General features: G+C 40.3%; 1 protein-coding gene and 1 long non-coding RNA gene across 6 annotated transcripts in view; both read right to left on the reverse strand.

Moving 5' to 3' along the window:
• The window catches only part of LOC109510598 (TNF receptor-associated factor 2-like), a 15,252-nt gene extending 1,771 nt beyond the window's left edge, over nt 1–13,481 (reverse strand). Inside the window, exons 1-9 of one of the 5 annotated variants that reach the window (XM_019861012.1) lie at nt 13,039–13,478; nt 11,970–12,048; nt 11,601–11,699; nt 10,070–10,231; nt 5,737–5,811; nt 5,515–5,589; nt 3,594–4,049; nt 884–1,061; nt 642–790 (exon numbers count right to left, since the gene is read on the reverse strand). In XM_019861012.1, the coding sequence (XP_019716571.1) occupies nt 642–790; nt 884–1,061; nt 3,594–4,049; nt 5,515–5,589; nt 5,737–5,811; nt 10,070–10,231; nt 11,601–11,699; nt 11,970–12,048; nt 13,039–13,226 (1,461 nt within the window). In that variant the 5' untranslated portion in view covers nt 13,227–13,478. Of the gene's footprint in view, nt 1–641; nt 791–883; nt 1,062–3,593; nt 4,050–5,514; nt 5,590–5,736; nt 5,812–10,069; nt 10,232–11,600; nt 11,700–11,969; nt 12,049–13,038 lie in introns of all 5 variants that reach the window. The other 4 variants (XM_019861013.1, XM_019861015.1, XM_019861017.1 and 1 more) reach the window with 4 other exon arrangements.
• A 1,551-nt stretch (nt 13,482–15,032) lies between these two features.
• LOC109510514 (uncharacterized) lies at nt 15,033–25,431 on the reverse strand. Its single transcript, XR_002167137.1, has 3 exons — nt 25,421–25,431; nt 15,447–15,454; nt 15,033–15,199 (listed from the first exon to the last, which is right to left on the reverse strand). It is a non-coding gene; the product is annotated as an uncharacterized LOC109510514 (long non-coding RNA).
• Nucleotides 25,432–25,702: the final 271 nt, after the last annotated feature.

Consider the following 25,702-nt stretch of genomic DNA (forward strand, 5'->3'; position numbering starts at 1 on the left):
TATATACAGTCAAACCTCGGTTTTCGAACGTCTCGGTTCTCGACCAATTCAGTTTTCGACCAAAAATTTTGAGTTTTTTATGGCTCGCATGACGAACAAATTTCGGTTCTCGAACAAACTGAGCGCACTTGAATGCACCAGTTGACTCCTCTCGCCTTCCTTACACGAGGAAGTGACGCTTCCTCGGGTAGACGAGGAAGTGACGCTTTCCATTGTGAGCAAACGTGTTCAATAAACATTTTTATTTTAAAAAGAGCGATGTTTCGGTTTTCGAACAGCCTTCTAGAACGGATTATGCACGAAAACCGAGGTTACTATACACACACACACACACACACACACACACACACATTTTATATCTCACCGGGCTCTCAGTGCCTGTGTGGGTTTTCTCCGGGCACTCCGGTCTTCCTCCCATATTTCAAAAAATATGCCTGGTAGGTTCATAGATCACTCTTAATTGTCCTTAGGTGTGATTGTGAGTGTGAATGGTTGTTTTTCTATGTGTGCCCTGTGATTGGCTGGCAACCAGTACAGGGTGTACCCTGACAACTGGGATATGCTCCAGTACGCCCGCGACCCTCTAATTCGGATAGTGGATGGATGGATGGATGACATTTTACTTAGTATATAAGTGTTACCTTCTGATTAAAAGGCCACTTAAGGAGTGCATCACTGTGTCCTCTCATCACCACAAAGAACAGAGATAAATGGGTGCCTCTTCCTGTCCCATCTCCATTTAGGTAAATACGCAAGCACATCTTGTAGCCATATTTACTGGTATAAAAGGCTAGAAAACATGAGAATGTATGTTATTGCATCAAAAAAGAAAGACTCATCAGCCTCTCAACAATAATCGAAATGCTTATCTTCGGATAATTACCAGGAGAGAACATCGCAGGAGCTCGGCCAGCGACAGCATCCTGCCTCTTCTTTGTAAAATCGGAGATCTTCCACACAAAGATGCCATCATATGTGGCTGCTGACATCTCCCTCATCTTCCCCTCCATCTCTACGATGGACAAGTCCCGCAAGCTCACAGTTCTCTCCAGCTGACGAACCTTAACCACACACACAAATGAACTGTCACACTCAAGAAAAATCAAAATGATTGTTCGAATCATTTGAATTATTGTACATGATGTAGAGAAAATTTGAATTTTTTTGCTGAATCTGATTGACTGTTTTGACTGTCTTTTGTTTTTTAGGAGGGAAAGGAATATACAATGCTTTACATTCTGATCATATATAAATATAGATATTGCTGGCGACGGGCCAGAACCTCCAATGTCACAATTTGATAAATTCCATACCTTTTTTGTTTTTAACAACGCTCAATGATTGGTCAGTCCAAACATGTCGGTGTTATTTTTATTCACTATTAACCAACCTAAAGTATTGACAATGGCTTGCTCTATTTGACGATGCAAAGCTAATTTTCACACTCTATTTGCGATGGTTGATGAATTCACAAATTCCCCAAATCAAATACAATGGCACCTGACCTCCTTTCAAAATAGAAATGCAATGCAATATTGAGACGCGTTCAGGCTGCAGGAATTTCTGATTCCAATCAGATTCCTCCTCAAATTTGATTTTTCGGGCTGACTGTCCACACTGTTTTAGCAAGTCTCCAAATGGGATCTGACCCTTTTCAGACTGGGCCACATTATTGACCCAGCTGACCGGTTGCTATAGCAATGGTGCAGGAATGGAGGCGTCATCCAGCACATGCAGTATTTGATTTAAGGGGTTGGTGCGGGCTTTATTCCAAAAACTCCAAGAACGATAATTCACCAATAGTCTTCCAGAAAATACTGTCAATCTGCATGTGCTTCACAGAATAATTAGTCAAGTCAAATTTATATCAGCCTTAATCGCCACAAAGTCTCAAAAGGCTTCACCACAGCTGACAAATATTAATTTCATTCACTCGCAGGAGCGCAAGGAAAAAAAAAACATGGGGGGGTGGTGGCTTGAGAAGGGTCCGCAGATGGGAGAATCCACCTCGCCTTCCAGGATGACCAGGCTGCAAAGGATGCAGAGTCAACATTTCACGCAATATGGTGCTACACAATGTCGGTTAGAATAATGTCAGAGTCCATTTCATAAGATGAAACACTGGAGGAAGAGGTGGGTCCTCCTCTAAGCTTGGCCTGGTTGGTCAATGAAATTGGGTCATCGTCACCTAGCCCACTTTCCAAACCGGCTTCTGATCCAAAACACACAAGCGCATCTGTGAAGCATGGTGGAGGTAATGTCAAGGCTTGCGCTTGCATCGCTGCATCTGTTCTTGGCTGATGATGTAACTCATGACAATAGCAGCAGAATGAATGCTGGAGTCGACAAAAGCATTTTGTCTGGCAATTTAAAGAAAAATGCATCCAAACTGAAGCTTCATCATGCATCAAGCAATGGCCCAAAATCAGATAGAACTGAAAGTTGAACTCTATCAAGACTCATGGCACGCTGCAAAATACAAAAAGCTACTTTTGCCTTTCAAATCAAACCCAACAATGTGCGATATTGCAGCAAATGGGTGTGCTGTCACCTTATGACATAACATCTTGCATAGTCAGATAACTACACGAGTATCTGGTGAGATGGTTCGTAATTGTGAGCCTGACTCGAACATGAAAAAAGTCTTTCAGTATATGAAATATTTCTCCAACAGTGAAAACACAACAGGACAGGTAAAGTCAGTCTGGGTGTAAAACTTCACACTTTAAGTTGCAGAATGCCCCGAGGGCTGGATCTCACAGAGGGGAGCAAAAATGTCTTTTTGTCAGGGCCGCAAAGATGTTCACCAACAATTCTGATGGTCTCAAACAGTTCTTTTTTTGTCGCAAAAAAAAAAAAAAATTGGGAACATGTTTAAAATTTGATGGCGACAAGAAAACTGTTTGCAACAATTAAACCTGTTTGGGAATGTCTGTGCAACATCTTTGCAACCGTCTTTGCAACCATTTGCAACAATGAACAAACCCGTTGTTATTGTTAGATTCAGACGAGCATGGACGTTGCATTGCTAAAATGGCTACAAAACGGACCTTTGGATGTCAAGCAGCTAAGACAAGAAGAGCTCTGATGCTGGAAGAGAGGGTAAAAGTGATCAAAATGAAAGACGGAGCAAGCAAAATAAAAGACATTAATCAAGAAATTGATGTAAGTGAAAGTGAATGCTGTTCGTAAATTTCGCAATTTCTTTCCCTTTTTTTCTTTCTATACTGACAATATTAAGTGTCAAATAGGTGTGTGCTCATACTTATGCACTATTGGAATAAAAATAGAGTACACATACGTTTGTGTGTGTGTGTGTGTGCTTACATCTGAGATCAAATTTGCTGCAGTGAAAAACCCCCTGTTGTGAAAAATTTCTTGCTGCAAACATGATTTCGTTGTAGAGGAGTTTCATTGTACAGGCTTTTCAAAAGGTGTGCCGTGCCTCTGTTATGGCTCTGAACCTACCTGCGAAATGCCAAAATTGTTGGAATACTGTATGCCTGCTTGAACAAGCTTTCATACTTACTTTACCAAAATACAATCTCAATATTTGTGACCGAGAAAGACATTTCCAGTGTGCCATTTGTCACCTTGTTATTGAGGATGTCAATTTTGTCCTGGTCCAGTCTGTGTTGCCGGTTGTAGGCCTCCATGGCGGCGCACGAGCGCTCCATTTCTCGGTTGAGGACGCAAACTATGTTCTCAAACGTATTCACTTTCAGCTCCAGCTCTTGGCAGCGTCGGCTGAGCTCAACCACCTTGGTCTTTTCACTTTGGAGCTGCAGCTCCAGGGCAGCCCCCAAAGTGCTGGGCAGCGGCGTGAAGGAGGTGGAAGCTGCGGCGCCGCCTCCACCTAGCTGGCTCATCTTGAGTTCTAAGTCTCTGAGGGACTGGTGGAGCTCGTGCAGCTTGTGGCCAGCTACATCCAGGCTCTGAGGCTGCAGGCTCTCCAGGCTCACTTTGATTCCCATGATGAAATGCAGAAGCAGGTTGAGGTGTTCGTACGAACATTGACGCTCATGGTCATGAATCTTCTCCTTCTCCACCTGCGTATTAGAGAAGACATTAGATTAAGAACAAAACAGCCCTGATTAGAAAGCACCAGGGGTCACCAACCTGTGATTCCGGTTTGATCCCCAATTCAGAAATAACACATTTGCTCAATTTACCTTGAATTGATCTTATTGTTCATGAACGTGATTCATCTGTGTAAACACACTGATCACGGCAAGGATTTCTCACTAATAACTACCAAACATGAGTTAACAGGGTAGAAAAGTCATTTGATTTCTCAAAATCTCTTCAAGTGGTTACATTTTCAAATCGGCACGTCTGCAACATGTCTCATTGACTGGTGAACCATTTTTAGAACTGGCTTGCATGCTACTCGCAACGTGGTCCTTGGGGGAGTGGGGGGTGGGGGTCCCTGCCGCCCGTGGGCACCATGTTGGTGACCCCTAGAATACACGACCCCAGGAAAAAAGAAAGATGATGATGATGTACAGTCAGGAAAAAAACAATAACACAAGCACACAGGATGCATGCACCATATCCACCATTTATGTGCCATTTATGACATTAACATAAACAGAACCAAAAATGAAATGTAATTCAAGATGACATTTTTAGAGGGCAATGGGGATTGACGGCTGATGTGCTGCACCTTTGACCCTAATTGCTCCTTTGCCTTTTCCTTTTGCTAACTGGGAGCAAGAAATCTCCCCACGGGTCCACTCAACCACAAAGTGCTAACAACTGTCAGTAGTGTTATAGAGTATACAGCAGCCATTTGAAATTGCCCATAAATGTGAATTCACCAGAGGTGGGCAATTCACAAAATTTTGCCGGTCTGTCATTTGTCATCTGTCAGTGACCTGGGAACCTGTCTGGCATCGGTCGGTCAGTCCATCGTATATTTCAACCACACTCCTGTCATGACTTTTGTCTGGAATTTTTTTTTTCCATTTTTCTTTTTTAGTATGCTGCATGAACAGACATTGCGATCTGCGTTCCGATTCGGTAATGGAGAACCCTTCCTGAAATATAATCGAACATGGCATGTATATAAGAATCTTCTCACCCAGAAAAAAACAAATGCACTAACAACTACCCATGTTCACCAAGGAAAAACCACTTTACAATTTTGACACCTTCTGCAAGGCCTTGAATGGCAAAAGACGCTTCAGCGAAGCAGTGCCAGAGCAGAGAGGAACTGTCAGAGGACTGTGTCACAAGTCTCAAAGCTTCTAATGATCAGTTTCTGAAGAGTAGTAATAAAAAATATATATATATATTTTGTATATTGGCAGCAATTTGTAATAACTGTTGGTGTCCAATGAAAGTTTCCATCATGAAAGTTGTGATACGTTGCCAAGAAATCTGTGATGGTCTTGTCTCGAGTGTGTTAATATGACGTCCTATTTATTAGTTGAAAAGTTGAAAAATGATTCAGCAGTTTATTACGTTAGCGAGCGTCACACACAGCAAATTATGATGAAAATGTCTACTTACAGACGTATCGCAGCCAACAACATGAAATCTGCATGGTGCTTTAAATTTACTGCAGAACTTAATATGGTCCACATACTGCAAAACAAAAAAATTAAAGAAGCTAATGATCTACAGATTACTTCGTCGGATTAGCTCCCCAAGCTAAATGAGAGTCAATGAGAAGAGAATTGTGAAGTCAAAAAAAATAAATAAACAATCACTTAAGGACCATGTTTGGGATACCTTTTCTCTGGGTATCTTTTTCTTTGCGCAACCTTCACAGATCAATGGGTACTTCGGGCAAATTTCATCATGAGCCTAAAAAACAAATTACAAAAGAACAATTCAGTCAGAAGCCTGACATAGTATCCTAATTACAGTATGAGGTTTATTCGTGGCTAGTGGTGACTTTTCTGTCCCCAGAATATAAATGTTAATATAAAACTTAAAATAATTGAAATGTCGATGATGAAAAGCTTTTATCATAAATAGAGGTATTTTTTATTTTTTTATTAACACAAAATAATGCTTGGAAAATAGATCTACTTCATCACATTTTTCAAGCATATGCACCTTTTTACAATGTTTCCAAGGTACATTTTGAGTCTCAATGAGATATTTGCGATAGGATGATAAAAAATACGTAAATGCAAATGTCACTTCATTATGGTCTGAATCATATTCAAGTCTCGCTTCCTACAAACATACAGTAAATCAATGGCAGCAACTGTTATTATTTATTCTTGTTATTATTAGTATGACTATAAATTACACTCGTGAATGTCCTCAAAGTCGTGTTGGGGTATTTACAAAAATCCTACAGCTGCCAATATGCCACATTAAGAAAGTGCCATCGCTCTTGTGGCAGGAATTTCAAAAGACAGAGAGGAAGCACCAATTTCCTCCCTGAGAGAGAGAGAGAGAGAGAGAGAGAGCGAGAGAGAGAGAGAGAGAGAGAGAGAGAGCGAGATGATGAAATCCAAAGATTTTTTTACGCTGAGGGAATATGGAAGCTTGTGCACAGATGGGAAAGGTGTGTGACAGTGCTGGGACACGACATTGGAAAAAAAAAAAGAAGCAAGCTTCTATCTGTATTAGAGGTTCTTGTACCGAAAAATTTACCTTATTTATTCAATGACCCTCGTGTGTGTGTGTGTGTGTGTATACATATACATATATATATAGTGAGAGAGAGAGAGAGAGAGAGAGAGAGAGAGAGAGAGAGAGAGCAATCCCCCCCCCCCCCCCCCCCAGCGTGGGCGGGCTCCCCCCCCCCCCCCCCCCCCGGGGGCCGTCGTCAGTTGCACAGGCCCCATTCCTGACTTGTTCATCCTTATGTCAAACTCAAGGCTCATGGGCCCACCAGGTCATTAAATGTGGCCCACGAGAACTTAGAAATCATGACTGTCTTAAAATAATAACATGGACTCTTACTACACGTCAGCATTTTGACACCAAACACAGAACTATGAATGGTAAAATAAGCCTTCAGGAAAAACAAGAAATTGCTCAATAATTAAAAGGCAAACTGCCATCCCAGCAGAAGTTTTCACGACAGGGCTGAATGATTTTGAAAAATTAAATATGAGGTGTTTTTTTCTCCATAATGTTGTGATTGTAATTTAATATGCAATTTTTTTTCATGGTTCTGTTCCTGTGTATATCAACAACGACAAGCAACTAATTAATCTATATCACAACAATCAATACCACATGTATTATCTTATTTATTATCAATTCATAAATGATTTGGTTTTACAGATTAGGCTTCAGCCGATATAAAATGAATGCAAATGAACCATGAATCACTATGAAATGACAGTTTTTCTATTTCAGTTCGAATTGTTAACTTACTAAACACTGAGGCTAGGTTAACGCTTGCAGATAAATCCAACCCAGATCATATTTTATGACAGACTGAAGGCTTAATACCTCAAAATATTTATACCGCCTCTCGAATCGTTCCTCTGTAGATATGAGATGAAAAAAAAGATGAGCCCCTACCATGTCTGCGGCCCCTACATGCTGGACAACATTTCCGTCTGTAAACACTATGTTGTTACTAGATTTGTTCTTGGTTTTGCTGTTCGGTGCTTTCTACCGTCTTTGTTACCGATTTGCTTTACTGTTTGTTGTATATGTTAATTGCTCCATGTACAGCACTTTGTATGCAGCGATGGCTGTTTGAAAGTGCTCGATAAATACAGTTGAGTTGAGTTGAGTTGAGTTGTGAGTGACGGTGTCTCTTCTAATGTGCTTGTGGATCACTTCGGAGATGCATTTGATCACACACCAGACAGACTAAGGATGCAATTAATATGTAATGTGAACACAAAAAAAATAAATCGGATTTCACTCAAAAATCCAAATTGAGCATTAACACCGGCAATGTGAACCGAGCCTTTGACTTGCATTCTTTTAAGCAAGGAGTGCCCAACAAGTTGATCGCGATCAACCAGTAGGCCGCGGACTGGCCCCATGTTGACATCGACAGCGAGAGGTGTAGGGGAAATGGGAAAAAAAATGTGTGCATATTATGAACCCTTTCATGCACCAATAATGATACCTGTAACCGGATAACATGATAACCTGTCCACTGTAGTAACCGCTGTGCCTGAAAGGGTTAATATGATAGATTCTTTGGGTTCGTGTGCCCTGCACCCAAAATGTCCCATCAGTTTCACTTTCACTAAAAGAGTAATTAGCTAGCGGTCATCAGTCTGCAATTGCAGCTTGTGATCCGAGCTGCTGGGATGTGTCTATTTTTTGTTTATTTTCATTCAAAGTTTGTTTCATCTACAATTTACTGCTAGCATTGGCAAAGAATGTGAATCTGTCGCGCCAGGAGAGGATTTTAAAAAGGTACACGTGAGCTACGATAGTCATGTTTCTGCACTTAATCCGCTGCAAAAGTGTGTCCCTGCCTGTCAGGCCTCCCACTAATGCAGGCAATGATTTCATTTTCACAAACTACTTTATTTTTCTGTTTTTTTCATGTTTGGGTCTATTTAGGCTGTTGCTCATCAGAGCATGTATATAGTGTGTGTGTGTGTGTGTGTGTGTGTGTGTGCGCGCGATGACTGTTCGATTGCGAGAGGTTGGCTGTTTTAAATACCACATTGGCCCGAATATAAGATGGCCCTGATTGTAAGACGACCCCCTCTTTTTCAAGACTCAAGTTTGAAAAAAGACTTTTTGAACACCACATTATTTTTTATACAGAAAATAATCACAGTACATCTAAAACAAATGATTATAACAATATATTTGAGAGAAAAAGCATGTTATTTTGGATCATTCAAATCTTAATATCTGAACATTTAAATATGTAAACTAAATTGCAATCACATTCGTAAATGAATGGCTTCTGGTTTTTGAAATGTAAATTACATCATAACGTCTCCACAACTGCCGCTTAACCTGACCGATCTTCGACCCACTTTTCTCCAGATTGTCGCTACATTTCTCCATTTTCTGTTATCTCTTCTATTCTTTCTTCTCTTTTCTTTCTTACCGCTATTTTTACTTTTCTTTTTCGTGCTACTGCTATTTTTATTTTTATTCTTCGTGACAGGGGTTCACTTTGGCCTGGGGAGTCAAGTTCAGCATTCGCTTCAATGATATCTGGTGCCATCTAGCGTCGTGAATGGGTGTAATGTCTAGACCCCGAATATAAGACGACCCCAACTTTTTCAGTCTTATTTCAATGCAAAAAACACCGTCTTATACTCGGGCCAATACGGGAGTAGATCTTAGGTCAAAAAAGGTTGGGTACCCCTGAAATTCTACAAAACAAGTGTGGAATCAAAATAAATCGGTATGTCATGTATAATATTATAAGCATAATGCAAACAAATCTGTGGCTTTATCACTTCAACTTTCCATGTTCATGAATCAATGACAGGTAAACATGTGGAGTGTACTTCTTAAGAACCAAAGTTACCTAGACACTATGACGTAACATAGTTGAAAGGTGAATTTGGATCGATATTGGCTGCCGCTGGCAGTACCTGCTCACACAGCGTTCTGGTCTTTCAAAAAGCAATCATGGCGGCATGGAAAGTGTATGAATTCTCAAAAACAATTAAAAAAAAAACAAGGATCAGAACTAGGGCTATGCACGAATCGGTGGAGACTCGAACTAAGTGTTAAAAATGAGCATTTCCAGATTTGAGTCACATCACACACACGCACGCACGCACGCACGCACACACACACACAGGTTCAGGCACACACACGTCTCATGTCTGTGTGTGACATACAGTATTTACAATAAGTAATCCATTAGAATGGATTTGGGATTCGAGTTATCCGTGTTGTTAAATGGCACAACACTTGATTGACGATTGATGGACTTCAAACTATTATCATCAGTGACATGTGGACATGTCGACTTGTCAACAGACAAACCTCACATTCACACCCTCACTGAGTGGAAACTCACGTGAACCCACACTGTCAGGAGAGTGAACCATCATATCGACAGAGACTCCTGATAACAACTTTGTCTTCACATTTCAAAATAAATTTTTAAAAAATCTACAAACCAAACGCGAAGATGGTAGAAAAATCTCACCTTGATGTTCTTTAAAAGGAATGGTTCTTTACAGTATTTGCAGTTTAGTGTCCTCTCAGGACATTCTCGCTCATCGTGACGTTCCTGCTCATTGGCTCTCATCAACTCTTTGCAGGAAGGGCACAAGATGATGGCAAAGTCACAGTGGCCTTCATGGCAAGCCTACAGTGAATCAGCAACAATGTTTTCAATGAATAAACAGGCATGAAAAAATTGCATTATTTGAAATGTCAAAATTCCTGTTCATGTTTTGATGAGATAGAATGTCTAAGGAAATTCAAATGGAACTAAAATAATAGCCCTTGGCACTGAGCACCTGTCTGACACTCTGTAGTGATATACAGTACACTGCTCTCAATTGTTTTGCATTTACCCCCAGCGACACCAAAGGCATTTTGCCGTTACACTGGATCAGGAGCTATCTTTTAATTCTCACAAAACAGAGTCCAGAGAAGTGTTTTTTTTTTAATTGGCAAAAAAAAAAAGTTCCTTTGCCCTTGCTGATGCTGAAACTAGTTTATTATTTTGTTGTACCAAGGCTGGATTAGTGCAACTCTTTGCTAATAGACTGCCCGAGTAAGCCTATAAAGACTCTCCAGCTAGTTCAAAACCCTGCTGCACGAGTTCTAACCAGAAGCTGGAGAACAGATTAATATTTCTCCTGTACTCGCTTCACTGCATTTGCATCCCATAAAAATTTAGAATTGAATTTAAGATCATTTTCTTTATATACAACGTGCTACGTGGCCAAGTATGGGGAGAGATATGTTTCCAAATTATTTACATAAACACTGCCGCAATTTTTAGGTGTTTTTGCAGATCCAAAAATCTATGTGTGATTTTCACGTGCTTTCTAATGTTGTGAGTGCATTTATCGTGACTTATCATTTGTAAATATGTGTTATTGGATCAGTGGGCACGACATTTGTTTTTGAGACAAACGGCAATTGCCATTTCACGATATTCACAAACACAAGTCTCAGATATTCACTGTGGAAAGGCCATCCCTCAGCAGTTGATGCTGTCTCTGTTGAACAGGAATAAACTTGCTCTTGTTTTTTCGTTTGAAACTCAAAAATTCAACAATGGCCTTTATCTGATCATCTATTATGTGTTTATCGAACACAAGTCTGGAAACAAAATACGACCATAAATTGTTTCCCTTGAGCTTGATGATTGGATGACAACGCCTGTAATTTTTTCGCTGAAAACACTGTGCAAGTTTTAGGCTAGGATTGCTGCATCGAAAAAAAAATACTAATCACAGTAATAAAAATAATAATAATCATCATCATCATCATAACACACCATGTGTGGACTGACTAATAGTACAGATTTGTGAAAAAAAAATAAATGTACTAAATTGTGTCAAAGGATGTTTCAGCCCAATGCCAGCGATGTGTACTGTATACATAATTAAGCATGGACTCAATGTACAAGGCTAGAGCCTATCAGTGAACGTAAATTGGGTTTCACATTCATCACCAGGAATATAATCTGTATTTAGTCAAATCCCTGCAGTAATACACACCTCAAAATCTTTAATAGTCCCTGTCCACATACATCCTTCGTTGGGGCAAACGGCTGCTAAGGCTTCCACTTCTCTCCGGGCTGCATTGTCTGGAAAAGCCTGGAAAGAAGTGCAGGGAATCCTGTCCATTAGCAGGCTGGTGTGTGTTTGGGGTTCCAGTTTGAAAGGTTGTGTTACTCTGTAGCAGTTTCCTAAAGAAGGAGCCAACCATAAGCAGCAACAGCTGTTGTTGTGTTGGCTCTTTACAATTAAATAAAAGTAAAAGTGATGCAGCAGTGCTCTCTATACATTACATTCTACATTTCATCACTTCAGTTATGTTAGTCTGAGCTAATCGATAAACACAGATGAGGGTAAAAATTTACTTACACCTCCTTGTTTGAGAATAGAGGTGGGTTCCTCAAATAAGTCTTCTTTGATGCAAGCATTGCATTTCTCGGGTCCAGAACTATACGACAACACATTATTATTCCACAAATAAATGTTTTGTGTTATTGTTAAAACATCTACAATGTGTCACATTGAGGACACAGAAGATAGCATTGAACTTTATCTACTTAATAATCATTAAATTGCATTGGTTGGATTAGATCAAAATGGCAGGTAATTGGATCCTCAAAATACTGACTCGGCCTTTGTTGCAAATTACAATTCAATTGCATTCACATACACTGTACACAAAAGAATTTGATTCTGACAAATGTATACAGCTAGATAGACAGATCCACAATTGTCAGTGTTACAAGGATATCCGAAGTTATTACAATGATTATATGGGGCACATGAGCTCATACAGTACGCCTGAACATCACTGTGCTATTATTTACAACCAATATAAATTCACATTTTATACACTGTGACAGTCTAATTTGCTTCATTTTGTTTTTGATCAAATGCTGATAAACAGATAGCTGCTGATTTACCTTTTATTGTTTGTCCAATAATGCCTGGTCTATTACTCATTTGATACAACCAGTGGACTTAAAAACAAAAAACAATGTCTTACGATATCAGTAACAAAACAAATGTAAATCACCAGAAGCACACCGTAACAAAAGTCATTCAAACTCATCCTAAAATTGCTGATAAACGCTGCTTAGCTAATCGATGAATATACAAATAATGACCGGTTACCGTACCACTAAGAGTTATCATTAAAGGACGCCACACAAAAACACGGTCAACGTGAAAATGAGGACATTGTAAAATTAAAATATTGTCCAAGGCCATTAAGGGATAAAGTTACGATTAGTACAATGTCCGTACGCGGAATTCAGGGTATGTATTTGGAATGTCAATTCTATAATTAATCCTGTCGTTCGCTGCCCGTGACAATGTACACAGGAGCGTTCAAACGACGCTTTTAAGAAAGCATAGTGGCCAACTGTAAATGAACGTAGGACTGCAAGATCGTCAGCAACCATGACACTATACCCACCTCACTATTTTGTTGAAACAGAACGAACAAAAGCGATGACCACATTGCGCTTGTAAGGGCCTTCGAAGGATTTTCAGGCAGGAATTACACAAATGCTTGTCCTCGAGGTTGTTGGCCAAAATTTTCTTTGGGAAGCCCGGTTTGTTTCCTTCCAGGGAAGATGGTGGAGACGGCTCCTGTGCAGCCATTATTCCCCTCGCACAATATCGGGATACTCGCTCACTGGGGTGTGTTCAAGAAAGCAGAGTAGGAAACACAGCTAAAAGTGGATTTAGCGCTATAAACCAAAAACCACACATCGCTGCTGGAGAAAAATAAAACAGCGGTCAAACCAACCTCCACATGCAAAGTCAAGCCAACCGCCACAGCGATTGTTAATATTGTACATCACGGTAATCTTCAAAATAAAAGCTACCCAAATAATCCATGTTTGTCGGTGGTTTCGATTGAAAATAATGTTATAAAATAAATTATATGCGTTCAGACAGCCATGAGATCACCCAGGGAGAATACAAACGGTATTAAGAATTGAACCATCAAACCTTCTAAAGTTTGAGATAGACATAGAAGTTAATCTTAAATTTGCATCAATGACTAAAATTATATCTGATCAAAAAAAATAATAATAATTCAAAATTAAATTTTCGCAAGCAGAACAGTTCTTGGGCACACTTGGCCACCGCAGGTATCCAACCAAAGTGCTTTCATTAATATCTGATATTGCATTTCCAAATAAAAATCAACTGAAATCTGCATTTTGACATTTAAATCAGAATTAAAAAAAAATCACAATTTCAATTTTTGTTATTCTGCAACCAGACCGGTTCTAGGGAACACTAGGCTACCCAAGGTATTCAAACAAACCAAATTAAGCCCTGATGTTGCATTTCAAAATAAAAGGACTCTGAAATTGGCAATTTGACCTTTACACCTGATTTCAAAAAATTATTTAAAATTCTCTGTTTGTTATCCCAAAACCAGACCAGTTTTAAGGAACACCAGGCTATGACAGGATGTCCAACCAATGTACTTTCATTGAAACCTGATTTGAATGAAGAAGAATAAGAAAACCTTTATTCGTCTCACAATGGAGAAATTCCCAATTACAGCAGCAAAGCTATGAAAGGAAGAAAGTAGAAGAACAAAAAGTATAGGAGCTGCTGCAAAGGCAGCCTCTCTCGCAACGCCATCTTGAAGTCATAATAACATAATAACAAAATAATACAACACAACCCATAAGAAGAAGACACAGTCATACAATCATCTGCATACTCTTTGTTGTTTGAAGCAGTGATAGATGAAAGAGGAGAGGATCAAAGTGTCTTTTTGTCCAGTGGTTCAGAGACGTTGCATTTCAAAATAAAACGTATTTGAAATCTGTATATATGACCTTTACACCTAATTTTAAAAAATTGTTAACAATTCTGGGTTTGTTATCCCGAAACCAGACCCCTTTTATCGCACATGAGACCACCAAAGGTGTCCAACCAGAGTATTTTCATTATTATCTGATGTTGCATATCAAAATAAAAGGCTTCTGGAACCAGCAATGTTCACCTTTACACCTGATTTCAAGAAATACAGTACTTAAAAATTAAATTTTCATTATTCTGCAACCAGACCAGGTCATGGGCAAACTAGGTCACACCAGGTATCCAACCAAAGTACTTTTCATGAACATCTGATGTTGCATTTCAAAATTTGCAATTTTGACCATTACATCTATAAAAAAAAAAATAAAACATTAAAAATTAAATTTTCACTATACCGCAACCAGACCAGTTCAAGGGCACACTAGGCTCCTGCCGGTCCTCCGTCAAAGCAGGGCTCATCACTGGTGCTGATGGAGGCCTTGTCACAGACATAGAAATGCGAAAATTCTGGTTCTGTTGGGGTTCACAGGGTTACCTACACCTCTGCGAGTCTGCATCATTTATGGTCAGAATTACCACAGTATCTAATCGTCTTCGAACCTACGACTTTCGTTCTTGATGAATGAAAACATTCTTGGCAAATGCTTTCGCCCTGACCCGTCTTGCGCCAGTCCAAGAATTTCCCCTTTGGCGGCGCAATACGAATGCCCCTGGCCGTCCCTCTCAACCCTGGCCCCAGTTCAGTAGGGAAACCCCACAAAATAGAACCAGAGTCCCGTTCCACCATTCTGTGCAGCAGGATGTGGGCGGCGCGGGCCTGCAGTGAACGATCACATTTTTTCAAAGTAAAGGCTTTGGGCCCCGGGCCGGACAGGCAGCCGAGAGGCAGGGGCTGGGACAGGTCAAGATCCAACTATGAGCTTTTTGACTGCAGCCACCATTGGGGTGCATGCGTCCACCTCCGTTGCTGGGGTGCGGAGGGTTTCTGAGCGGGCAAGCGGGAAGAGCCGCCAGGTGCTAGAGGGGCGGCTCGACCCTGCTGCCTCTTCCTAAAACTGTATATTCTTTTCAACAGGATGAGTTGGGTGATACTGTCCAAGTTTGAAACACCCATCTCTTCAGGCCTTCAAAGAACACACCGGTAAATGTTCCCAGTGGTCGGATCAATGTGATGCATACTTTACCTGAATTTGATGGTACAACGGACCTCTTCTCCGCAGGTGGCAATGAACTAGTTCCAGTGTGCAAAAACTAATATGTCTCTTGCAAGACCATACCTTATGATCCAAATAGAATTAAATGCACGATGTGCTTTCTTAATGGCCCGGTCCCATTAAACCCTTAAAGTTAGGAGGCCCCACCAAAGGGCCATCCGTCATTGTCACGTTGCATGGTGGTGGAGGACCCCACAAAGCAGGCAGGAGGGAGGAGCAGGGTGTACTTGAAGAAGTGTATTGATAAAACACAGAAAACTAAATCCAAAAGAAACAAAGTCCAAAGTATCAAACAAAAATCATGACTGAAACTAAAACATAACTGTGACCAAAACATGACTGAAACAAACATGACAGGAACAAACAAACGAACAACGACCCGACACCGAGTGGTCTCGGGCCGGGAGTCCTTTTAAAGCAATAATTACATAACGACCAACAGGTGTGCAGCTGCAGGGGGAGCCCTACAGTGCCACCTCTTGGTCACAAACAGAATCATGACAGTACCCCTCCCTTAAGGGAAGGATCCCAGACATCCCAAAGTCATCCAAAGGCTTGCCTCGCCGGGGAACAGGAACGAAAAGCGACGTCAACCCTTTGGCTGGGCTTGGCCTGACGTGGAGGGAGCTCGACGTAACGGGAGACATGGGACAGCCGGACGTGAACGGGGGCTCGGCCTGACGTGGACGTGGACATGGCACGTCTCGTCGTGGGCGTGAATGTGACTCAGTTCGAACAGACACGTGACGAGGCTCGGCTCAACGTGGACGCGGACGGGGCTCGGCCTACCGTAGACGTGGCTTGACGAGACGAAAACATGAGACAGACGCATAACCAGCGCTGCCTGAAGGGGGAACATGGGACAGCCGCAAGACCAGCGCTGCCTGAAGGGGAAAAGGGTGTCGGCCGCAGACGTGCTCCGCCAGGCACATGGTGGAATTGGAACCAGTCCTTTGTACCTGCGGGGTCCAGTTGGTCGGGTCATTCTGTCATGTTCGGGTCATTGTTGCTGTTTGTTTGCTACTGTCATGTTTGTCTGCCATGTCCCTGTCATGTTTCTGTTATTGATAGTTTTTTGCTTCAGTCTTGGTTTTGCTTTGCTACTTTGGATTCTTTTTGTTTTTAGGACCTTGTTTGTTTAGGATTTAGTTTTCTGTGTTTTTATCAATACAACTTCTTCAAGTACACCCTGCTCCTCCCTCCTGCCTGCTTTTTGGGGTCCTCCACCAACTCGCAACGTGACAGTCATCTGTCAAAACACATCGCTGATGCACGTCGTCACCTGAGTACATGTGTGAACATGTTATACATCTTTTAAAAGCTGGAGATTTGAATGGTACCCTACATGTTATAATTGTCGAATTTGAACCGGAACTTGGGGAGACCTCAAGCTTTGATCCTGTAGTGTTTTCAAGTCCCAGTCAACATTCTGAATTCATTTTCAAGGCAGATTTTGTGAAAAGAAATTAGACGAACATAAGATTCGCCTTTTTTTTTCTGTTTTCGAACATCCATAGTTCAGTGACAGGAGCACTTACACAGATTCTTAGTTTATGGGAGAAATATTCATAATGATAAAATTTTGAATATTTCAAAAAGAGACCAAAACTATGCTGATACTCCAAATGCTTCAAGAACAGCTTCAAATTTACTTGGGTGCACCTTTCCAAAGGCGTTTTTGGCAAAGTTGCCCTCGGTTGAAGAAGCCACTAGTGTGACTTTGAAAGTCACAAATACTGTATTACATTTACTGGGGTGAGAAAGATTAGCTGTTGGTGCGAGTATTTTTCCTTCCTATCACCAATCATATTTGCCTGGTATGTAACTATATTTATATGTTTTTATGCTATATTCAAATCCAAACATAAAGTCCACAAACTAAGAACTATCTGTGGTTTGCATATTGCATGAGTCAAACTACATTATGCATCCTCAAGGTGTTTCTTCAGCGATAACATTTATTGTAACCTGAATTCAATCATTGTTCTGTTTATGACTAGTACCATAACAGTTATTTTATCACTTCAGCTTTCAATGGTGAATTGTAACACTTTGAGAATGATAAAAATGTTTCTTGCTCTCAATTGTGAATATGTTGTTTTTCTTACTTTTATAAGGGCAAATATTATAGCCATTAAACTATTCTTTTATTTGTCACGGAACACTTGTTGGTGTCTGCGATTTATTGGGATCCAACCTCATTCGGCTCGCCCGCAAATCCTGACAGTGAGAAAGATTAGCTGTTGGTGCGAGTATTTTTCCTTCCTATCACCAATCGTATTTGCGTGGTATGTAACTATATTTATGTTTTTATGCTATATTCAAATCCAAACATAAAGTCCACAAACTAAGAACTATCTGTGGTTTGCATATTGCATGAGTCAAACTACATTATGCATCCTCAAGGTGTTTCTTCAGCGATAACATTTATTGTAACCTGAATTCAATCATTGTTCTGTTTATGACTAGTACCATAACAGTTATTTTATCACTTCAGCTTTCAATGGTGAATTGTAACACTTTGAGAATGATAAAAATGTTTCTTGCTCTCAATTGTGAATATGTTGTTTTTCTTACTTTTATAAGGGCAACATATTTGACCTAGAAAATGTTGGTTTGGCAGAGCCTTACTGATGGAAATGATAAACATTCTTTCTTGGCTATACAGTACAATACAATACATCCTGATTTCTATAGCGCTTTCACAACAGCTGCAGCTGTAACAAAGCGCTTAACCAAACAGTTAACATAAAGTAAAATAATAAACACAACACATAACTCAATTAATCCACAATTTCGATGGATGGATCGATGGATGGACAATTTATCAACTTAGAAATGGATGTTGAATAGTACAGTACCGCAGACAGCGTACTCCAGTGAGTGTAAACCTGCTTGTAAAAGATGACTGCGTACTTGTTACTCCTCAATTTGGTCAGCAGGAGGTGTCTTGTCTTAAAAATGGGCTGTGCTACAAGAACATGAAACAAAGTTTATTCTCATTCACAAATTCTTACAGGCATGAATTTGCCTGACAGACAGGCAAGTCAAGATTTTCTCGTCATAAAAAAAAGCCTTTCAATAGAAATGAGATGGAAACTGGAAAAACACTTGACTTTTGTTCTTCTAAGAGTGCAAACATTTTAAATTTGTTATGTACTGTGTCAACAGTACATTACCATAATCAACAATTCACCATTCGCGACGAGCAACGCTTTCTCTCTCTCTCTCTCTCTCTCTCTCTCTCTCTCTCTCTCTCTCTCTCTCTCTCTCTCTCTCTTCCGATGTAACCACCTCGCAGTGGCAACAACCAGACTGAAATGTTTGAAGAGTCTGAAGACTTGGCACCTATCATCAATGAGAACTGTACTGGGGAGTTGGGGGGCGTGATTCATTGTTGTTTTTGGGCATCTCTTTCTGTTAATTTAGTTTGAATGCACTTTATTTATCGTTTGGTGCTATGTTTATTTTGCTTTGAATACCTATTTAGGCGCCCGGTGGACAAGTGGTTAGCATGTCAACCTTACAGTGCAGAGGTCGTGGGTTCCATCCTGGCTCCGGCCTTCCTGTGTGGAGTTTTCATGTTGTCCCCGTGCCTGCGTGGGTTTTCTCCGGGTACTCCAGTTTCCTCCCACATTCCAAAAACATGCATGGCAGTCTGATTGAACACTCCAAATTGTCCCTTGGTGTGAATGTGCGCGCGAATGGTTGTTTGTTTCTGTGTGTCCACTGCCTACTGCCCGAAGACAGCTGGGATAGGCTCCAGCAGCCCCCGCGACCCTTGTGAGGATAAAGCGGCTCAGAAAATGGATGGTGTATACTTATTTAGTTGGTGATGGTGTATGGGTAGCGTGGGATCAGTTCTTACTCAGTGACAGTGTAAATGGTTGTGCATCTCTATATGTGCCCTCCGACTGACTGGTGACCAGTTCAGGGTGTGGTCCGCCTTTCGTCCAAAGTCACCTGGGATAGGCTCCAGCAACTCCCCGCAACCTTGTTCAGGATAAGCAGTGTTGAAAATGGATGGATGAATACTTATTTAACTAAGGGAGCAATTTTGGTTTATTTGTTGTCATACCTCAAGCAGTTGCAACATTCTTTTGCCGGTGGCCTTCTTTGAGTCATACAGAGACAACACATTTTCCTTATCTTTGTAATGCACAGGAACCAATATTGTGGAGAAACGATCAAGTATAAATTTTGGCTCTTGTAGAAAGGGTTTATGAGCTTTTGTTTCAAAGGCAGGCTGCAAGCTATTTGGCGGGAAGAAGTGGGAACCCATCTTTGTAAATAGGTCAAGCGAGTCCTCTCCATCACGTTACTCTATTGCAGGGGTGTCAAAGTCAAATGGACGGAGGGCCAGATAAAAAATTTTGCTGCAAGCCGAGGGCAGGACTGATTGAATGTTCATTGAAAATTTTAAAAATGACCACATATAGTTTATTGAACCAAATTTAATTGACTGAAAACCTAACAAATACATTCCAATATGGTCAGATAAATAAAGCAACATTTTCTTATGGCTATGTCAGTAAACTTTAATTTTCAACAGGCACACAAAAATTACCTTTGTATAAAAATACCCATAACATGAATGAAAGAAGCCGGTATCATTCAAGGCACTATCAATAGTCGATATTTTCTCTTTTAGCAAAAGTAGGCTAAATTTACTTAAAAGAAAATCAAATAATAGGACAGTAATTTTCGATCATTTACTCGAATACAATATTTTTAAAACATAATTGGATTGAAATACAATAAAATAAAGTGCAAAAATGTATAAACCAAAAACAACACTTTCTTCAAGAAGTAACAAGCAGCGAAAGCAAATATACTTTAATTTTTAAACTTGAACTGACTAAAAACTCTTAATATGTGATTGCACAGTATATTAGAAGTAATATTCACTTCTTTGAGGCTGAGGCTGATACTCGGTGGTGTCTTAACTTTTCTACAAGTTCATCAATATTTGGGGTCAGGCTCTGAGCTGGGCAAATCCTCAAAATTGAGTGAGGGTGTTCAGCAGTAAATCGACTTCTGTGTGATGTTTTGTTCAGCTTCATCAAAGAAAATAGTTGTTCACACACGTATGTGCTGCCAAACTTTCGACAACGTTTGAGCAGCCTGGATGCGCAGCGGGACCACTGTGTCGGGGAGGAAACCGTCAAACTGCTCAGCACGCACTGCCGTATCTTTGCAGAAACACTGCAATTGTGTTTCTGCTAATGCTCACGTTTAAAAAGAGTTGCTTTTTTTCGGGGTAAACTTCGTCACAAACTTTAAGTATACCGTTTTTAATGAAATCCCTCTTCCCCCGCCATGTCCATGTTTTTCGTTTTTGTTCGCGTGTTTCGTTCCACGATGTCGTCTCAGATTACACTCTTTCAATAGCGCCACACTTTCTCCGCACAGAAGACAAACAAGTTTTCCAGCTACGTCCATGAACATGTACTTCGACTCCCACCTTGTTTGAAACCCCCGGTTCTCAGTGTCCACCTTCCGTTTTGCCATTTTTGATGGGTATCTGAAAGCTAATGTCACTGTTATGGGAACAACTGCTAGACTAATAAATATTTAAATAAAGCAGGCCGACTGCTTGGCGCGTCACCATTGCATTGTGGGAAATGTAGTATTGGTGCATGTAAAAGATCTGCGGGCTCTCAGCTTGCTGCGGTCCGCGGGCCGGTTCTAATAATAAATCAATATCATCTCAGGGGCCACTGATCAATATCGTCCCAGGGGCCACTGAAAACATTCTCGCGGGCCGGATTTGGCCCGCGGGCCGGCACTTTGACATATGTGCTCTATTGTGTCCCCAAGGCCCTTCTCAAAAGCTGATCTCTCAGTGGGAGTAAGATAGTTAAAAATGACGATATCAGGCTGAAAATCAACTGAGTCAATGGCGTGGATGCAGGCTAACATGAAAGCCTTTCATTGCCTCACTGGCAAGAAACCAAGGTCTCATAATCCTTTCACCCAGATGCGCCAATCTCTTCACCCAGATGCACCAGGCCGCTTTTGCCAATCAGCCTCTCTGTTTGCCCTTCACAATGTTAAAAAAAAAAATGGTTCCCTGAATGCAGCGTAACCTTTCTTTGACACACTAGCAACATTCATGCCGTTTTCATTTCCAAACTTAGGGCCTCTTTGGAAGGGCCAAACTCCAAACCTTTTTGTCACCTCTCCTTTATCTTTGCTGGATTACGTCATCAGGTTAAAGAGAGATGAAAAGGTGCTTCCTTTCCAATTTAGGAAAGGTCCGCACTTTTTCAAAATGAATTCGACTCCACTTTTTTCCCTTTCCCTCTCCCTACCTAGTGGTTTCCTTTCTGATCTCTGACTGTAAATTTCCCCAGTGCGGGACAAATAAAGGATATGTTATCTTATCTTTTCCTAACTGACATCATTGCGTGACAGCAAGTACAGTATTGCTAACCTAAGTCTCTAGCTTGACTTAATGCGAAATGGAATTGATACAGATACCAGTTATTTTTGTGAAGGAACACTGATGGTGTTTGACATTGATTTTGGAGTTGCTCATTCTCTAATAAATTATGGAGAGGTTTTTAGAATTTAATTTCTGTGTGTGTGTGTGTGTGTGTGTGTGTGTGTGTGTGTGTGTGTGTGTGTGTGTGTGTGTGTGTGTGTGGAACCACACCTAACCTTTTGCTTTGAAAATATATTTCTTCGCCTCACTGACTGCCCTGCGAATGGCTGTTATTTTAGCCGCTTATCCTCACAAGGGTCGCAGGTGTGCTCGAGTCTATCCCAGCCATTTGTTTGTTTGTTTATTGTTTATTGAACATATAAAATATACAATACAGCAAAAAATTGGCGAAAGTGAAGATCACCCTGAATAGGTTGCCAGCCAATCACAGGGCACACATAGACAAGCAACCATTCACACTCACAATCACACCGATGGACAATTTAGAGAGATCTATTAACCTACTGGGCATGTTCTTGGAATCTGGGAGGAAAGTACTTGAAAGTACCCTGAGAAAATCCACACTAGCACAGGGAGCATATAAGCATTTTTTTTTTAAAGTCTTGAGCGTGAAGTAATTGTTGCTGCCATACAGAGTTGTGGGTAATATCCTTTCATAAAGGGTGTATTCGTCATGGGTAACCTATCCTAAAGGGGGTTAAGAGTTGCATCCAGGCACCTTTTCTAAACATTTGTAGAATTCAAACAATCCTGTTTTCCATCTACTTCCAGCTCATCTCGCTCGGATAAGATAGGAAAAGAGATTTCATTAGCAAAAACAAGAATCCCAAGAGGCCCTTCATCTTTGAATCGAATTGCATTATGCTGCCGTCTATAAACACAGACAAATAATAATCAACAAATGGATGAATGCCATGTGCTACTTCGATCTCCAAGGTTGTCACGTGAGGTTGAAGTGGACAGCTGACAGCTTGAAATTGAGAGCAAATCTTGCGGTAAACTATAATGTCAACTGTCCTGTTAGAATAAAACATTCACAAAACAAAAATAGTGTTCAATCGACTAGGCGGAGGTGAAATGTGAAATTAAATGTGACCATATTTGTGCGAGGATCAAAATAATACTTCATCCTCTATGTCCTATAATACAAGTAAGTGCCTAACCCAACCTCCCAAAAACCATCAAACTAAATAGTTAAGGCAAAATTGCAGTTTAGGTTAAACATTAAAGTGAGTTGTTTCAGATGATTTGATAACAAGCATTTCTGAAATTATGTTTTGGTTTGTGTTTGAAAGGAATCTACCGTATCACCATTCCTGCAATTCTCTGGAAGTTTGTTTTAGATATGGGAAGCAAAAAAAAAAGAATTCTGCCTCTCCATTATTTTTTTCAATCTGGGAATGTAAACTAAACCTGCAATATATGACAAAAGGCTCGATTAGATTATTTAACAATTGTGTAAAATCATACATTTGTCTCGACAGTGTTTAGAGGGTTACTTGCAGTGGAGCCTACCTTGTGTATTTTGCACAATCTCCCATTGTACGGACTGTACAAATTGTCAAACAGGTCATCAGCAGAAGCCAATGACTTGTTCAGTCCGACCATTTATCTCAGCACTCTGAAGACTCATTTCAACATCCATCCATCCATCCATCCATCCATCCATCCATCCATCCATCCATCCATCCATCCATCCATCATTTTATCCTCACAAGGGTCGCGCTGGAGCCAGCTGTCTTCGGGCAGTAGGCGGGGGACACCCTGAACGGGTTGCCAGCCAATCACAACGCACACATATATAAACAACCAGCCGTGCTCACACTCACACCCACAGACAATTGAGAGTGTTCCATTAACCTGCTACGCATATTTTTGGAATGTGGGAGGAAACCGGAGTCAGCGGATAAAACCCACGCAGGCACGGAGAGAGCTTGCACACTCCACACAGGAAGGCTTGAGCTAGAATGGAAACCTGCACCTCTGCACTGTGAGGTTGACGTGCTAAACAATTGCCACTGATTTCAACATAATGTATTGAATATAAAAACAACCTTCATACATTTTGACCCTTAACGTTTGTAGCCTGATTGAAGTTATTTAACATATACTCTTTCTAAATGGGCATTTTACATCTCTTTATCATCCCGTCTCCACCCCCCCCCCAAAAAACTAACAAACAAACAAATAAAAAAAGACCTTGTTAGTTAGTTATAGTAATCAGACAGTGATTTTGAGAAATGTCAAAAAGGAAAATCTCAAATATTTCAGAAATACAAATGTACCTCTTGACTTTAAGCAGGATATTTCACTCCTTCAAATGTTCAGCACGAAAATCAGGATACGCCAGTTTTTACTTGCGAGCAAACCTTCGCTTTCTGTGAATATAGAGCCCTTAGTGTCCTCAGTTTCCAAACACTTATTGAGTGTTGTTTAAAGGAAAGGTGATGTAACACAGTGGTAAACATGCCCCTGTAAAAGTTTTTTGGGAACATGTTGCAGGCATCAAATTCAAAATGAGTGAATATTTGCCCAAAAAACATGTTTATCAGTTTGAAGATTAAATATCTTGTCTTTGTGGTGTAGGCAATAAAATTTAAGATGTGAATGATTTGCAAATCATTGCACTGCATTGCATTTATTTATGTATGACACAATGTCCCACCTGAATCGGAATTGGGGTTTGTACAAACGGCATGGATACGTCAGCAAAACTTCAACACAAATTCAGACTCTAGTTCATTTGTCCAACAGAAAATAAATCCAAATAAGGTCGTACCAGGGACTGCAAGTTGTACCAACAAACTGCTATATTTTTTAATACAATTTATACATTGCTACTTGTATTTGAATCTGTATCGACTCTATGAACTGTACTGTATTCTAAAATAGGTCTTTAATTCTTAAATTGGCGTCCTCTAGTGGTAAGTGAAATAATTACTGAATTAAATGTTGAAATTGTGATTGTGATTTCAATGTTTTTTAAATCCAATACAGTACATTTGTGACGTAAAGATGAGTTACTGTTTACCTAAAAACATTTACATTGTTCTTTCAGAACAATTTGTTGTCAAACATTTACTTGAGTACACTTTTAATGTGCAATATATTTTAATTGAATTATTCTTTAAGTTTTTTTTTCTGATATTTAAGCACAACGTTAATGTTTGATCTAAAACCTCAACCTCGCTTTAATGAACACATGTTCCTACAACAATACTGTATTTTAATGTTACTCAAGTATTTTTTCTGTAAAAAGTTGGATAGCCATTGCTCTGAATGACCGAAAGTCTTGGGAAAATCATTGGGTTGGGCTGGACTCGTTATTAACTCCCGGTGCACGAAACGAGAGCGGAAGTGACGAATGCAAACAAATGGCGATGTAGAAAGCACGTATAAGTTTTGCGCATTTTATGATTCTTGTTGCACGCATATTGATGGCAAAAACAGAAGAAAGTGAAGAGGATTCATCAGCAGGAGTCAGGATGGGCCACCCTTTTACTTATCTTAGGTGAGATTGATTTACCCCTTCAACTCCCACCCCCGAGTGCTTGACCAGAATGAGCTTAGCGAAATTGTTTTATTGTGCACTTACTTGTGATATGTAAATATCGTTGAGGCGTCGGTGG

Source organism: Hippocampus comes, unplaced genomic scaffold (assembly GCF_001891065.2).
Source record: "Hippocampus comes isolate QL1 unplaced genomic scaffold, H_comes_QL1_v1.1 scaffold130, whole genome shotgun sequence".
Lineage (NCBI taxonomy): Eukaryota > Metazoa > Chordata > Actinopteri > Syngnathiformes > Syngnathidae > Hippocampus > Hippocampus comes.